Source organism: Eriocheir sinensis, chromosome 21 (assembly GCF_024679095.1).
Source record: "Eriocheir sinensis breed Jianghai 21 chromosome 21, ASM2467909v1, whole genome shotgun sequence".
In the NCBI taxonomy this organism is placed as follows: Eukaryota; Metazoa; Arthropoda; class Malacostraca; order Decapoda; family Varunidae; genus Eriocheir; species Eriocheir sinensis.
Window position 1 is genome coordinate 13435561 of NC_066529.1, and position 16309 is coordinate 13451869.

General features: G+C 42.5%; 1 protein-coding gene across 2 annotated transcripts in view; it reads right to left on the reverse strand.

Annotated features, from left to right (window-relative positions):
- The window catches only part of LOC127001714 (N-acetylneuraminate lyase-like), a 51049-nt gene extending 37584 nt beyond the window's left edge, over positions 1–13465 (reverse strand). The window contains exons 1-5 of one of the 2 annotated variants that reach the window (XM_050866811.1): positions 13348–13465; positions 11854–11904; positions 11503–11570; positions 10600–10670; positions 5047–5189 (exon numbers count right to left, since the gene is read on the reverse strand). In XM_050866811.1, coding sequence (XP_050722768.1) covers positions 5047–5189; positions 10600–10670; positions 11503–11570; positions 11854–11856 — 285 coding nt within the window. In that variant the 5' untranslated portion in view covers positions 11857–11904; positions 13348–13465. Of the gene's footprint in view, positions 1–5046; positions 5190–10599; positions 10671–11502; positions 11571–11853; positions 11905–13330 lie in introns of both variants that reach the window. The other variant, XM_050866813.1, reaches the window with a different exon arrangement.
- Positions 13466–16309: the final 2844 nt, after the last annotated feature.

Below are 16309 nucleotides of genomic sequence, written 5' to 3' on the forward strand. Positions count from 1 at the left end.
GGAAGAAAAGTAAGGGTGAAGGTGGTGATGGATAGAGCGAGGGTGAGGAGAAAAGAGGAAGGGTGTGAGGGATTGTGGAAGGGAGAAGGGGGAACAGTTAGGTATGGGCGGGGTTAGTTAAGAAAATAATTAATTGGTATTAGTGAGGAAGATGTAAGGCGGATGAGTAGGGATGTGTTAGAAAGAAAAGATACAAATTGGGTGAAGTGATCGCATTAGGAGGTAGAAGAAATGAGAAGCAAAGAAGGATATGAATAAAGTTGAAAGGAACGCGAAACAGGAAGAAAATATAAGAAGAGAAACGGTAAGAAAATATAGGAAGAGAAACAGGAAGAAAATATAAGAAGAGAAACGGTAGGAAAATATAGGAAGAGAAACAGGAAGAAAATATAAGAAGAGAAACGGTAAGAAAATATAGAAAGAGAAACAGGAAGAAAATATAAGAAGAGAAACAGGAAGAAAACATAAGAAGAGAAACAGGAAGAAAATATAAGGAGAAATTGAGATTACACGAGAATAACAAGAAAGGGGAAGGAAATAATTTGCCAGAAATGTGATGACAGACAAACAGATCGGAAACACACACACACACACACACACACACACACACACACACACACACACACACACACACACACACACACACACATCCATATACAAAACACACAAATAAACACATACACATTACACACACGTACATACGGACATTTAAAAAAAAAAGAAGGGAAAAGAAAGTGTAAGAAGATAGCTATGGAAGAAAAAGAAGTGTCAAGGAAAGAGAGAAGAAAAGGAAGAGAGGAAACTAAAACATACATATATACCACCGCACACACACACACACACACACACACACACACACACACACACACACACACACACACACACACACAGATAACAATTAATTTGGCATTACTCGCTTCATCGGCCAAACCGTTGTGTTCACCTGGACTTGAAAATTGATCCCTCAGGACGCTCACTTCAGCCCCCGTAAAGCAGTAATATGTCGCCCATTTTACGCTTCCGATGCTTCCATTATCTATGCTAACGACGGACGTACCAGAACACACGGAGGAGGAGGAGTAGGAGGAAGAGGAGGAAGAGGAGGAGGCGGAGGGGGTTAGGGGAAAGGGGAGGAGGAAACAAAGAAGAAGAAAATGAAGAAGAAGACGTGTTTGTCGCTTCAGTTCATGGTCACGGACGTACCAGAACACGCAGAGTAGGAGAAGGATGAAGAGGATGAAGAGGAGGAGGCGGAGAAGGCGGAGGGGGAAGGGGAGGAGGAAACAAAGTAGAAGAAATGAAGAAGACGTGTTTGTCACTTCAGTTCATGGTCTTAATGAAACTTACAGAGTAGCGAACGTCAAATAAAGCCAAGTAATTAGACTCGTGAAACCCTGAAGTAATCACAGCATTCATAGACTGTGACCATCACTCTCGCGGAGGAAGACTTATCAGGTAATGCAGGCACACGTTCATAAATCTTATCGTAAAAGGTAAAGCAGCAAAGAAATAAAGTAATATCCTTTGATGGAAAAATTGATGAATAGACCGCCCATACAATATAAGGAAAGTACAGACACTAAATATTAACGTAATACTAATGCCGGAACTAATATGGACAATGAAAAAAATAATAATAATAACAGTGATAGCAGCAATTGAAAGTATGAATATTTTTTGCTTCATTACATTTTTGTTGATTTTACTGATACTAGTGTCATTAAAGTCATCTTCATTTGTATCAATAAGCAATGAGCAGAAATGCCAATACTTAATCATTGCAATTTTCTCTCATTTTCTCGATAAAGTCTGCTGAAAAATTATGTTTGTTAATTACGGAGTTTGCTATTTCTGTGGTCATTGTTGTTGTTGTTGTTGTTGATGCTGTTGTTGTTGTTGTTACTGTTGTTATTGTTGTTGTTTTTGTTGTTGTCCCTCACTCGAAAGGTCCAGGAAGACACATACATATTCCTTCACGGCCAGACGCATGCAGATGAACACACACACACACACACACACACACACACACACACACACACACACACACACACACACACACACACACACACACACACACACGCACACACGCAAAAGGAAGGAAAACAAGTCTAACCCGCGATACAGACACAAATAAAAAAAAGAGAAAAAAACAACAGACTCTGACCTCGACGGACATAAAGCAGATGTTTTCCTCCACCACCACCCAGTCCTCCTCCTCCTCCTCCTCCTCTGTTAGTTATTCCACTCAAGGCAGCCTTAGTAGGGGAGGGTGGAAGGGGAGCCGCATCTTTCCCATCCCGTCGGAATAGTTGGCCAGACGACGCGCCCTGTATGGCATATCACTCAGAAGGAGGAGAAGGAGGAGGAGGAAACATGGAAACATGGACTAGCAGGCAGCAGAAAGCCTGTTGGCTCATTACTAGGCTGCCTGCGTTCAGTGATTCAATCAATCCGTTTGCCATAGGAGTGGCTTGCAGGGAAGGATTAAAGCACTTGTGTATCTACTCTTGGGAGCGTTCAGTTCACTCCCGATGCAGCAAAGTGGCGATCAATGCGTTTCTTGAAGGAGTTGATGGTCTCTGCGCTAACCACTTCTGCAGGAAGGCTGTTCCAGTGGCGAACACTCTATTCGAGAAATAACTCCTGCCGATGTCGGTATTGCATCGCCTTGCTTGAATTGTTTTTCCGCTGTTTCTTGTTCTCAGGTTGGTTTGTAGCGTGAAGAGTTTGGAGTGATCAACGTTGCTGAGCTTGTTCAGGTACTTAAAGACTTGTATCATGTCTCCCCGCAGTCGTCTCTTTTCCAACGTGAAGAGGTTGAGTCGCTCGAGTCGCTCTTCATAGGGCTTCGTCCTCAGTGATGGTATCATCTTCGTGGCGCGGCGCTGTACTCTCTCAAGTAATTCAATGTCTTTCCTGTAATTAGGAGACCAGAATTGCACTGCGTATTCCAGGTGGGGCCTTACCAGCGAATTGTACAAGGATAACATAACTCCCGGCGTCTTGTATTCGAAGTTCCTCGCTATGAACCCAAGCATTGTATTGGCTTTCTTACAGGCGGACTTGCAGTGTTTTATTTGTTTCAAGTCACTGCTGATGGTGACCCCGAGGTCTCTTTCCTCTTGCACAACATGTAGTGGTTCGCCACCCATGTGGTATGTGTGGTTGCTGTTTCTGGATCCGGGAGGAGGAGGAGGAGGAGGAGGAGGAGGAGGAAATGAAGAAGAAGAAGAAGAAGAAGAAAAAGAAGAAGAAGAAGAAGAAGAAGAAGAAGAAGAGCACACAGAGGGAAAAAAGTAGGAAAGGCACACAAAGAGAAGGAAAGCATGTGTGAAGGGCGACGACGGAATGTCGGGTTGCACGGGAAGAAGACGTAGAATAATTGGGTATTGGAAGGGAAATAACCGATAAAAGAGCTTGACTAATACGATTGATCGATGACTTGTGCAGGATTATTCACGCGTCTCTTCATCATCATCACCATCACCATCATTGTATTGTGAAGGGCTGAAGTGACAAAAGACCGGTGCGTTTTATCATCGGGGTCGGAAAAATACCGCAGTTGACAGCGCTGTCTGATCTAATGAGTTGTTGAATATCCTATATGCTGGTAATGGAGATGGTTTCTGTACTGGGTCCTTATCTGTCCCTCTCACATTTGTCTTCATCAGTGTTCGAAGATTCAGTTTTATTTACTTCCATTAGTTGTTATTGAAAGGTTAAGTTTTTTTTTTTTTTTTTTTTTTAACTGGGACTTCGTGACTAGAAGACTGCAGGTGAGTTGAATTAAGGGTTGAAAGGAGGATTATTCGAATATATTCACTTTCACCTTAGGGGAAATTTAGAATCTGTTAAAACCTCATAATTTGGTACAATAGAATACAATTCAAAAACAGTCTTCCAGAACCTAATTTGCAATGAGTAGTCAGTAACACACACACACACACACACACACATAGCCCCCACCCACGGCCAACAGAATAGACTTATTCTCTCGGCCTTGTCCCCACCCAGCCTGTTACACGCGAATCGATCATATTATCTTCACACCACTATAATATACTCTGCCTATTTGTAGCTTGCAACTGGCTCATAGGCTGCTTTTGTAAGCTCGTCGCTGACCGGACATCAGCCTGAGGCAGCCTTCACCCACACATCATGGAAACTAACCTCGCCACACTACTATAATAGTTTTATTTTTGTTGCGTAATACATATTTGCTTTCTTCATCACTGGACATAAGAAAGATTCCAGATTATGACTCTCTGTAAAGCAACTCAAATTGACTAAGAATAAAGGAAATAATGCGAGTTGAAATCAAAGACGATGGTGTTAACAGATTTTTGGAAAGTTAGAAAGGTAAGGAGGTAAGCAAGCTTTTAAACAAAGTTGTAGGTGGTGGACGCGTGGTTTCGTACCGTAAAAGTACATATAGCCTAACATTGCAATTTAATAAGTTCGTATAAAAGCTTGCTTACCTCACTTTCTTTTAAACGTATCGATAATCTGTTAATATCATCATATTCAGGAGAATTTTCTTCATCAAATGGCATTGTTTATTTCTAATGTAGCTCAATAATTTTATGAAAAATTGGCATGGAATAAAAAGCGGTATAAACATTTATAAACCCGTCTTTGACTTCAACTCGCATTATTTCCTTTATTATTAGTCAATTTGAGTTGTTTTAAAGACAGTTATAATCTGCAATTTTTCTTCTGTTCGATGATGAAGAAAACAAGTATGTATTACGCGACATGAGTTGGCTACGAAGCATAAAAGCAAAACTTGTAGTGTGGCGAGGTCTTCCCATGATGTGTGGAGGACGAGCTTACAAAAGTAGCCTATGAGCCAGTTGCAAGCTACAAATTGACAGAGTAAAGTATCCCCTTACAAACAAACGTACACACATACACACCAAAACTCAAATACTGAACCTTCTTATCACCATGACCCACAAAGAGAGAACCGTATTTAAACCAACAACTGTATAGGACACCAAAACAACCCCTCCTGCAGTAGCACCGTCAGCAGCTTCGTACACTCACCAGGTCATGGGTGTCCTTGAGGCATCCCGCGCCGCACTGCACGATCACAACAGGCACGTCCGCGCGACACGCCAGCCACGCCTCCGCCACGGCCTTCCGCTCCGGCAACATCATCGACATGCCCTCGCCAGCCGTGCCGTTGACTGTGGAAGTGACGATGTATGTGTTAAGTAGTGAGAAGGTGAGGAATGAGAGACTTGAACTACGAGGAGGGAGAGTGTGAGGGGTGGAGGGACGGAGAGACAAAGGAGCGAGGGATGGAAGTATGGTGGAAAAATAGAAGAAAATGTATATAAAAATGAGAACGAAAAGGAAAGCTTAGGCAAGGGGCAAAGAGGGATAGACAAGAAAATAAAAGGAGGAAGGATGTTACAAGAGTCAGTGGAGAGGGATGGAGTGGTAAAGAGGAGAGAGTTACAGGAAAAGAGAGAGAACAGTAAGAAGTAACAAAGAGAGGCAGGAAGGAAGAAAGGAGGAAGAGACAAGACAGCAAATGACGGGGAGGCGGGAATGAAATATCATGAAGGAAAGAGGGATGAGAGAAGCGTTAGAGGAGGAGGAGGAGGAGGAAGGTACAGAGAGGAAAGAGATTAAGGATAGAAAGAGAAAAAGAAGGGATGACGAAAAATCGGCGACGACAGAGGAAAAAGAGAAAAGTAGAGTCCTATGGGGAGAAGGAAGGAGAGGAGTAAGGAAAAAGGTGGAAAGGAGGGATGATAGAGGAGCAGCGGGGGGTAAAAAAACAAAAAGGAAAGTAGGAAGAAGAAAAAGACGAAGGTAGAGTCATTTGGGGATGAGGAGAAAGATACAAAGCTAGGAATAGTGAGGGAGGGACACATGATCTATAGAGGCGGAGGGGTGGGAGGAGGGTACGAAGGAGGGAAGGGGCGGCGGGGAAACAGGAATCCTTTGTTGGGTCTTAACACGTGTCGCAGTCAGGTGTGAGGGAAGACTAAGGGCACGGGTCGATGGGGGATTGGCAAACGATACTTCACACGCTGGCTGCATGCACGGCCAACAATACTGTATCGACTCGGGACGGTGTGTGGGTCGGCTTCGTCAGTCATCCCTATCTTCTCTTGTCTGTGTCTTATTCATGCCGCTGGATATTACGATGTTGATGTAACTGCTGCTGTTGTTGTCGCTGCTGTTATTACTACCTTTATTATTGATGTATATTACTTTTACCCCCACCATCATTTTGCATGTCTTAGGAGTATCTGCATTTTTATCCGAAGCAGATTTTGATTTTACAGCACAAGGGGGAACGAAACTTAGCAATACTTTCTGATAAAATCCTTAAAGCCTTCCAACACGTAATATCCACATACCGCCCTCATCCACGAGCACGCACACACGCACGCACGGACAAACTCCATCCCCTCACACACAGAGGTGAGGGATGAGCCGTACAGGCCACAATACCTATCTTTCATCACTGAACAAATCTGCGTATCTCGCCGCCACACCTGAGCCCGCCCACAAAGCACCTGCTTGCATTACACGACCTGCCATAGCCCGGGAAAATGCGAGGCGGCGAATTTGTAAAAGGTAAGTAGATGGGAAAGAATAATAAAAGAAATGCAAGGCGGTGAATGTGAGAAAAGTAAATAAATGGGAAAGTATAATAAAAGGCATGGGAGGTGGAGAGGTGGAGAAAGTAAATAAATGGGAGAGGATAAGGAAAGTAATGCGAGGTGGAGAATGTGGAAAAAATAAATACATGGTAAATTATAACAAGAGAAAAGGAAGGTGGCGTGTAGGAAATATGAAATGAAGAAACGGATAAATAATGTGTGGTTTACCGAAGAGATTTAAACATGCCGTAAAAATTAAAAGAAAAAAAAAAGAAAAGGCGAAGAGGTTGACACAAAAAATACACAGAAAACATGAAAAATCAGGAGGTCGTCATGGATAAAAAGAGCAGAAATAAAAAATAAAATAAAAACGTGCACCTGAGTAGAGAAAAAATCACACAAACGAAAAGAGAGGAAAAAATACTATCATAGAAAAGTATCACGTGTATGAAATAAAATGAAAAAAAAAAGACCCAAAATATTACGGGTAACTATTTATTATTCACCTGGGCTCAAATATTTCACCAGTCTGTGATCTAATATTTACTAATTACGCTCATTATTCTCAGAGCCGCCATAAGCCTCGCTGAATTAATTATTTGTGCAGGGAAAGGTGAAAATATGAACAAAAGAGTAAATGAATTGATGAAGGATGATAAAAGGCAGCATGAAAAGAAGGAATTAAGTGCAAGCAAGTCCATTATTAAGCATGACCAAGGAAGGCCACACACACACACACACACACACACACACACACACACACACACACACACACACACACACGCACACATAAAAAAATAGTCCCAGGTGCTTCAATTCCCACACCTTACAACTCCTATCCCCACCTCCACACAGCCCCTCCCCCCCCCCCATTGCTACCTTCCCCCCACTCACCACCATCATCAAAACCTTCGCGGGGTAACAGCTGCAGCTTCCAAAGTATGCTGATAAACGCGGGGTGAGAGCGAGTGTGGGATAAAAGATAACCGATAAAAGAGAGAGAGAGAGAGAGAGAGAGAGAGAGAGAGAGAGAGAGAGAGAGAGAGAGAGAGAGAGAGAGAGAGAGAGAGAGAGAGAGAGAGAGAGAGAGTGAGAGAGAGAGAGAGAGAGAGAGAGAGAGAGAGAGAGAGAGAGAGAGAGAGAGAGAGAGAGAGAGAGAGAGAGAGAGAGAGAGAGAGAGAGAGAGAGAGAGAGAGAGAGAGAGAGAGAGAGAGAGAGAGAGAGAGAGAGAGAGAGAGAGAGAGAGAGAGAGAGAGAGAGACGGACAGACATGCAAAGACAATAACGGGGTGAGAAATAAAACAGACAAAAATTATAAAAAAATACATTGATACAGACAGACAAACCAACAGACAGACCAACAGACATCCAGATAGTGAGACAGACACAGAGACAATCATGTGTGGGCGACTAGGTAAAAATAAACAGGCTTAATGATCTCATCTTGAATGTTGTTTTTCATCATTAGCCTTAAGTGGAAAACCTATTTTCGACCTGTCTGTTTTTGTAGATTATAGGTCAGGTAAGGTCAATCGATCTACCTCTGTTTGTCTGTCTGTTTGTGTAGCTTTGTCTGTCTGTCTGTCTGTATAGCTTTGTCTGTGTAGTTTTCTGCCTGTTTATTTACCTTGTTTCCTGTCTGTCTGTCTGCCCTTGTAGTTTTCTGTTTAGCTGTCTACTTAGTTTTGCTTGTCTTTCGGCGTGGTTATCTGTCTATGTGTCTTTTTTGTGTGTGCGTCTGTCTGTAGGTCTGTCTTTCTGTTTGTCTGTCTGTCTGTCTGCCTGTCTGTCTGTATGCCTGTTTGTCGGTCAGTCAGTCAGTCAGTCACTCTCTCTCTCTCTCTCTCTCTCTCTCTCTCTCTCTCTCTCTCTGCCATGATTAATATGCACATTCACATCCCCAAGAGAGAACAATCAGGCCACCCAGCCGTTCATTTATCTCACGGGCCCGTAAATAAAGGGCTACCTGGGGAAACTTGCGGAAGGTAAACTGTGGCGACTCTGAGGTCAAAGCAGCCGTGAGTCGAGGGTGAGGGTCATTGCTCCTGTAAACCCACGGCCCAACGAGAGAGAGAGGGAGGTAATGAAGGGGTTGGTTATACTGGTAAACCTACATCATTTATTTTTATGGTTATATGCGTACTGTTATGGCATTTTAATGTGTGAGTATTGTATCTATTAACAAGTAACATGAAAATATAGAAAGTAGGGTGGTGGTGAAATACTGGTTAAGGAAAGTAAACAATGAAAATAAGTGAGGAATTAGGTAAAAAAAATAATCCACAAAAACTAGGGAAGAGTCAAGAGAGAGTAGGTAAAAAAATTGATAAGAAAATAATCTTCAAAAAAAATAAAAACATAAGGATGAGTTAATAGAAAAATGGTGAAGAAATTTGATGCTCAACAAAACATCAAAATAAATATCTTTACTGGAGGAAGATTAAGCGAGACCAATGAGTGGATGAAGGAGTGATACTTATGGAAGAAAGAGGGGTGATGGGGTGCTTTAAAAATATAAAAATGCCGATACGAGAGAGATGTGGGAGAGGCAGTCTGAATCCGTGACGATAGTGCTGGGAGGGAGAGCAGAAATTATGAGTACCTAAAAGAGAAAATTAAACTAGGGCGTCACACACACAGGGAAGAGATGGTTAAGGGCAAGATGGAGGAGGTAATAAAGAACATAAATATTAAAGCCCCTTAACATTGACGGTACAACGGCATAAATGATGAACTATAGAGGATATGATGCAAGGTTGATGCTGTGGACGTGTAATTCTGTATGGAACCTGATGCCCATCCTTCGGTCTCCCTACTATACATCTTCTTGTCCAATCCTTTAAGCTTTTCTTTACTCCTGATCATCAATTTATGCTTCTCTTTCCATAACACTGCCGTCATATCATCCTCCTCTCCGTCTTCCTCTTCCTCTTCCTCCTCTTCGTCTTTCTCTTCCTCCTCCTCCTCCTCCTCCTCCTCCTTTCTCTTCATCTTTGGCATTTTTACGTTCCGTTCGAGCAAAACACGTCAATTAATGGTCTAAATTACGAGAGGACGAGATTTATAACGAGAGAGAGAGAGAGAGAGAGAGAGAGAGAGAGAGAGAGAGAGAGAGAGAGAGAGAGAGAGAGAGAGAGAGAGAGAGAGAGAGAGAGAGAGAGAGAGAGAGAGAGAAACACACACAGACAAGTACGTAAATATGTATAGACAGACACATTCAGAGACAGACACACAGAAAAAACAGAAAGGGAAAGACAAAGAGATACACATACTGACAGAAAAGGAAAGACACAGATACACACAGACAGACAGAAAGGGAGTGACAGAGAGAGATACACAGACAAACAAAGACAATCGTACACCGATATACATATTTCAATTGGATATAATCAGTATAGCTGTGGCACAATACATTCCACGTCGTTAATTCCTCGGTTGTAAATGATTCAGAATTTTATACATGTCTGTTATATTGTATTAACGCATTTCAGTGTTTATTTATTTATTTACGTTTCCCCCTCTGTTATTAAATTTCAACACCTGAGTAATATCAAGGTAGGGGAGCATTTTTTTTCGCTTATATCTTTTCTTACTCTCCATAGATAACATTTTTTCTATTTTGTTTGATTTGGTGTTCTCTCTCGCTGAATATCGTTTTACTATTTTTTGTGCATGGCCATATTTTCTGGTGTATATTACTGGATGTACCTACTTGTCTATTTACTTTAGCTCTATGCTGCCCGTTGGATCGCTTGTTGAAGAGAAGGCAAACACTCGCCTCAGTACAATTACTCTCCGGTTCGGAAATGTATTTGATGTGATCTCACCCGTTGGAGCGCCGCTAAATGGACGTAGAGATCTGAGCATTGATACGTGTATGTATATCTATCCATCGGTTGATCTATTTCCACCATCCGGTATTTCACACACACACACACACACACACACACACACACACACACACACCTGTACTCACCCCACACCCCAGTCACACCTACAGCCTTCAGGTGAGCGGCGTACGGCTTCACCAGGTCCAGATCGAGGGAGCTGCGGAGGGACAGGGAGGTAAGGTGAGGCGAGGGCGGGGAAGGATATCGCTACCACCACCATCATCTTCATCTTCACTACCTTCTTCTTATTCACCACCACCATCTCCTTCACTTCTTCCTTTATCACCTAAATTTCCTAACATGTGCTTCTCATCATTCTATCTTATTTATTAACCTCATGCGTTTTGACTTCTTATGATTTACCTTTTTGCATACCTGTTCAACTTTCCCTTTTTTCTCATATATCGGTGTTTTTGATGATAATTATTCTTCCCTTTACTACATTGGTCAATTTTCTCTCTGTCTTCCCTTGCCATTTCTTTTTTTATCCTTATTTGACAATCTCCCATGTATTCATCCATGTGTTTTCCCTTAACTCTCGATGTTTATCCCACTAATCAACAGTGTCAACATCAACCGTAAGTCATAGTACACCTACTCCTCATACTCTATCTTATCATCTTCCTAATCAATCCGTCTGTTTTTTTTGTTTTTGTTTTTCATCTCCTTCACTTCACCGCACAACTCTTACTTTGCTTTCCCGACAACCTTTTCGAACCTCTCCTTTCATTTCTCACTTTATCATCTGCTCATACACCTTAACATCTACCTTTCTTTCTACACATCTTTCCTCCATTTCTTCCTCCAGCTTTCTTTTTCTTCATCTGTCACCTCACTACCTCTGCCCAAGCTTCCCCGACAACCTTTTCGAACCCCTCCACTCATTCCTCACTTTATCATGTATCTTCCACCATCTCTCCCTCTGTCTATCTTCTCCCTCCACACATCTTTTCTTCATTTCTTCCTCCAGCGTTCCCTTCACCCCTTACCCATCATCCTTGAACGGAGTGAAGGTGGGCGCCATCATGCCCTTGAAGGGAAGACGAATCTGCCGAGACTTGAGAGAGAAGGAATAAGAGAGAGAGAGAGAGAGAGAGAGAGAGAGAGAGAGAGAGAGAGAGAGAGAGAGAGAGAGAGAGAGAGAGAGAGAGAGAGAGAGAGAGAGAGAGAGAGAGAGAGAGAGAGAGAGAGAGAGAGAGAGAGAGAGAGAGAGAGAGAGAGAGAGAGAGAGAGAGAGAGAATTATGAGCTCCGTCGAAATATATAATATTTTGTGTGTCAGTATCTCAAGGTATGTGACAGTCTCCCATGGAAGAACGCAAGGCGGTGGTGTAATCTTACCATTTTCTTTCACTGATTCTCCGCTTCGATGCGCCGTGAAGTCAAATTTGTCTGGAAAGTAAAAAAAATAAATATACAAAAATTGCTTTCAGTGTGCATACAGTCAATAACAGCACAAAAAATATCAATAACAACACTACCACTATTACTACTACTACTCTTACTACCTCTACTACTACTACCACCACTACTAATGATAAAAAATAAAAAACAAACAAACAAACAAAAAAAATAAAATAATAATAATAACAATAAAGAAATCATGCATTTAAAATATCAGAGAAACACTTCATGCAATTAGTTATATACATAGAAGAAAAAACACGTGAAAAAAATCTAAGTGTAGCTACATTCCGTGCAAAAAGCAGAACAGGAAACTGCCAGCGACGGTTTAGTGAACATAAAATAAAATAATATGAGTAAATAATATCACTAAAACAGTATGAGCGTGAATAATCAGCTTTTCTACGGATCTCTTCTCCATCTTATCGACCTCCTCCTGATTCTGCTGATAACGACTACCCAGCGACCACACGCCTCGTTTAGCTGACTGGGACACTACATTCACCCCGCCGGGTTTGGCGAGGCACACACGGACTCGCTAAATGAGTGGCGTCCGCGCTGCCTCTTCCGGCGATATGAATACTTAATTAGGCGGGGAGAGAGAGAGAGAGAGAGAGAGAGAGAGAGAGGCTGATCCATTCTCCGTAAATCATAATGTTTGTCTTGTTACTGAGCCGCACTCTCTCTCTCTCTCTCTCTCTCTCTTTCATACCTAAATTTCATCATCTTTATCATATTATCTTTTCTCTCATCTAAAATGGATTAGCACGAACAACCACACTCACCCACCCACACACCCACAACCACACACACACACACGCACACACACACACACACACGTCCACTCACACACACACACACACACACACACACACACACACACACACACACACACACATCACAGATTCTCAGCATAAGTCAAGTAACTATTCGTCAAAATCAAGCTAGTGGTATTAAACATTCCCCGAAGACTTGATATAATGTAAATCTGAACACACTTTCTTTTGAGCCATAACAACCAATGAAAGCAGCACAAGGGGACAAAATCGCTCATTAATCGCTGCCTCAAGAAAGTAAAATAAAGTAAAAAAAAAAAAAAAAGCTCTGTTCACTACGTAAGAAACACCCATTTGAAAGACGAACAAAATAAGGAGAAAAAAAACATATCCTAAATCATTTCACCGGCCACGCACACATCCGACAAGGAGTTGTGGGCCCTTCCATGGGTAGTTTTATGACTCAGGTGGTAGTGTGTCAAGGTCTGTGTCATAAAGGTGGAAAGATAACGCTTATGAGAATCCGATTTATCTCTTTTTCAACCTTTCAAATCAGAGGCGAATTGAGATGATGTGGGAGATGGATCAAGGCCTTGGGTGAATGCGTCTGAGAGTACCGATCAGTGAACCAACCAGACCTGTTAGGCGTACGTACCGCGATGCTGCCAACCACACACTGCGCCTCGGACAAACAAGCTTAGTAGAACAGCCGTCACGTCTCCCAGCACCCAGTTACTACCCCTTGGACACTCTCACCCTGACTCCATCACTTTCTCCCTCCCACTCTCCCTCCCTTCGGCGGTTAACTATCATGTTGCTACCCTCTCCTCATATCCACCTCTTCATCATTCTTATTTATTTTTCAGTGCATTTCTGCCGCTCTTTTATATTTTCTGGTTTCATTTTTCTATTTTTCTCCTTTTGCCACGCTCCATTTCCTCCATGTCAAAGTTACGTATCTCTCCTTTATTCCCTTTCTTGGCAACTCTTCCCTCCTGGCACCTCTCCTCTCCCCTTCCTCTCCCTCTCCCCTTCTCTGGCTCCGCCCCGCCCCCTTATCTCCCTCTCCCTCGTATTCTCCGTCTGTTTGTCCTCGCATTCCTTCCCTCTAATATTCTCGTCTGCTTTAGTCATCAAGGTCAGGGCTCACTCTCCGTTTTCTCTCGGTAACTGACCTGGGGTAACTCTTCTGTTCGTCTTCACGCGCCCTCGCCACCCCTCACATCATTTCCAGGTATTAGGGCAGGTGAAGGGGAGGAACACAACACGTGACTTTACTGATGCGCAGGTGAGAGGGGGGCTACGTTGCGTCACCTGCCCGCTAGATGCTCGGTTATCACGAACTCAGGGCGGGAAGACGTGAGGAAGCACCGCCTGTCTGTTATTGATCATGAAATTTAGTGTTATCATCGTGACCTTCACCTTCTGAGTCCTACCTCCCTCTCTCTCCCTCCCTCCCTCCCTGTCTGCTTTCCCTTCCCTTCCTTCACATCGCTTTTCCTGCCCTCGTGTACATACGTTTGTTTGCTCTCTTTATAATATTTTGTAGAAGTATTATTGTCATTATTATTATTTCTTCTCGACTAATTGATTATATTATTGAGGGTTCCCTTACTCTACGTAGTTTCCATCTCTTCCGTTGAAAAGAAAATTAATAATGACATAATAATGATTACAAAAGATCCTACTACATTATGCATTCTCTCTCTCTCTCTCTCTCTCTCTCTCTCTCTCTCTCTCTCTCTCTCTCCCCACATAATAGCAGCCTTCTGACCCTATTCCCTTGTCTCATACACCTTCATTTTCATTTTTATATTACTTTCTCTTTTCTTTACACGTGTACCCTCACCCCTCATCCTTTACTTCTATCCCTGATTAAGCTAGCTGCGCCTAACTTCTTTACTTTCCCCCTTGCTACCTTTTCCTCACCTGCTCTTCTATAACCAAAGTCAGGTAATGTAATCAGAGGTAACTTGCTCCTACCAATGTCGTGATTACAGGTGAGTCGTGGCCAAAAGTGTACAAGTAGGGAAGGTATAGCTGATTAAGATGTCATTTGTGCTGGTCCCAGAGCAAGGAGTACTAATTAGAAGGAGGGCAGGTAGAGCCGTGATTAGATGAGAAAATTGACAAAGAATGTGAAGGCAGAGGAGGAGGAGGAGGAGGAGGAGGAGGAGCAGGAGGAGGAGGAGGAGGAACAGGAGGAAAAGGAAGAGAAGGTAAAGGAGGATAATGTAAAGGAGGTGAAGGAAGAGGAAGTAAAGAAGAAAGAAAAAGGAGAAGGAGGAGAAGGAAGAGAAAATGAAAGAGGAGATGAAGAAGGAGGAAGTGAACGAGGAAGAGGAGGAAATACGATAGTGCATGCACCAGAAAGTCCCCTGCTCATAACGAGGCTGCCTGCTCTCTTAATTTAATATATTCGTCAGCCACTTCGGTGACCAGGAGAACAGGTGAAAGCACTTGCTGTACGTATGTAAGAGAACTTTATATCCAATAGTTTAGCAACGAAATTATAAAAAAAAATCTCACTAAGGAGGTTTGCTGAAAATTCGTGCCAAATGCGTATGACTCGCTTGGAAAAGGGAGGAGGAGGAGGAGGAAAACACAGAAAATTTAAGTAAAAGAATGAGGTGTGTGTGTGTGTGTGTGTGTGTGTGTGTGTGTGTGTGTGTGTGTGTGTGTGTGTGTGTGTAAAGATAGCATAGTTATTTTGTAAGTCTTATGAACTTTATGCACATTCAGTTTTTTTGTATATATTTTTTTCTTTCCACAGTCTTTCCTTCCTCCCGTTTCACCTGTTTCAGTAATCTCTCTGCCATGCATAATCTTGCTATATTATTCAGATCAGCTCTTCCCTCTCCATTTTCCTTCCCGTATAATTCCTCAATATTTATTCTTCCTTTCGCCAACATCTATGATTAAAATATATGTAGTTTCTGTACAGCACATCCCATGATTTAAAAAAAATTCCCCGCACTGCCTGAGCATGTAACAATAATCTATATATTAATACGCTTGTACCTTCCTTCCTTCCTCCGTGTGTCACGCCATGGTATCCTTGGTTACAGCCTCGACCCCGTTATCTCGGACATATCGACAGCCTCGACCCCATTATCTCGAACGTATCGACAGCCTCGACCCCGTTATCTCGAACACATCACCAGAATCGACCCCGTTAGTGCCAGCACACCAACAGTCTCGACCCCGTTATCCGGCCTTAGGATCATAGCTGCACATTTTGACTTGGTATCATATCTACACGTTGACTGAAGTTTCGTTCGTTCCTCCGGCCTTGGTATCGTAGCTACACATTTATATACCTACTCATTGAATGTAGCTTCGTTCGTTCGTTCCTCCGGCCTTGGTATCATATCTACACATTTTGACCAAATTAAAAAGAAGGAGGAATAACACCAAAAGAAGCACCACAGTTTGCATCAGCGACCCCGTTTTCTCGAATACACCAATAGCCTCGACCCCGTTAGTGCGATTAAGAGGTTTAGAATAGGTTTAAGAAGAAATGGAAAAGGATTACGAGTTTTAGATGATGATTAAGAGGTTTATAAGAGAATTAAAAGGAAACGGAAGAGTATTACGAGTTTTAGAAGAGGATTAAG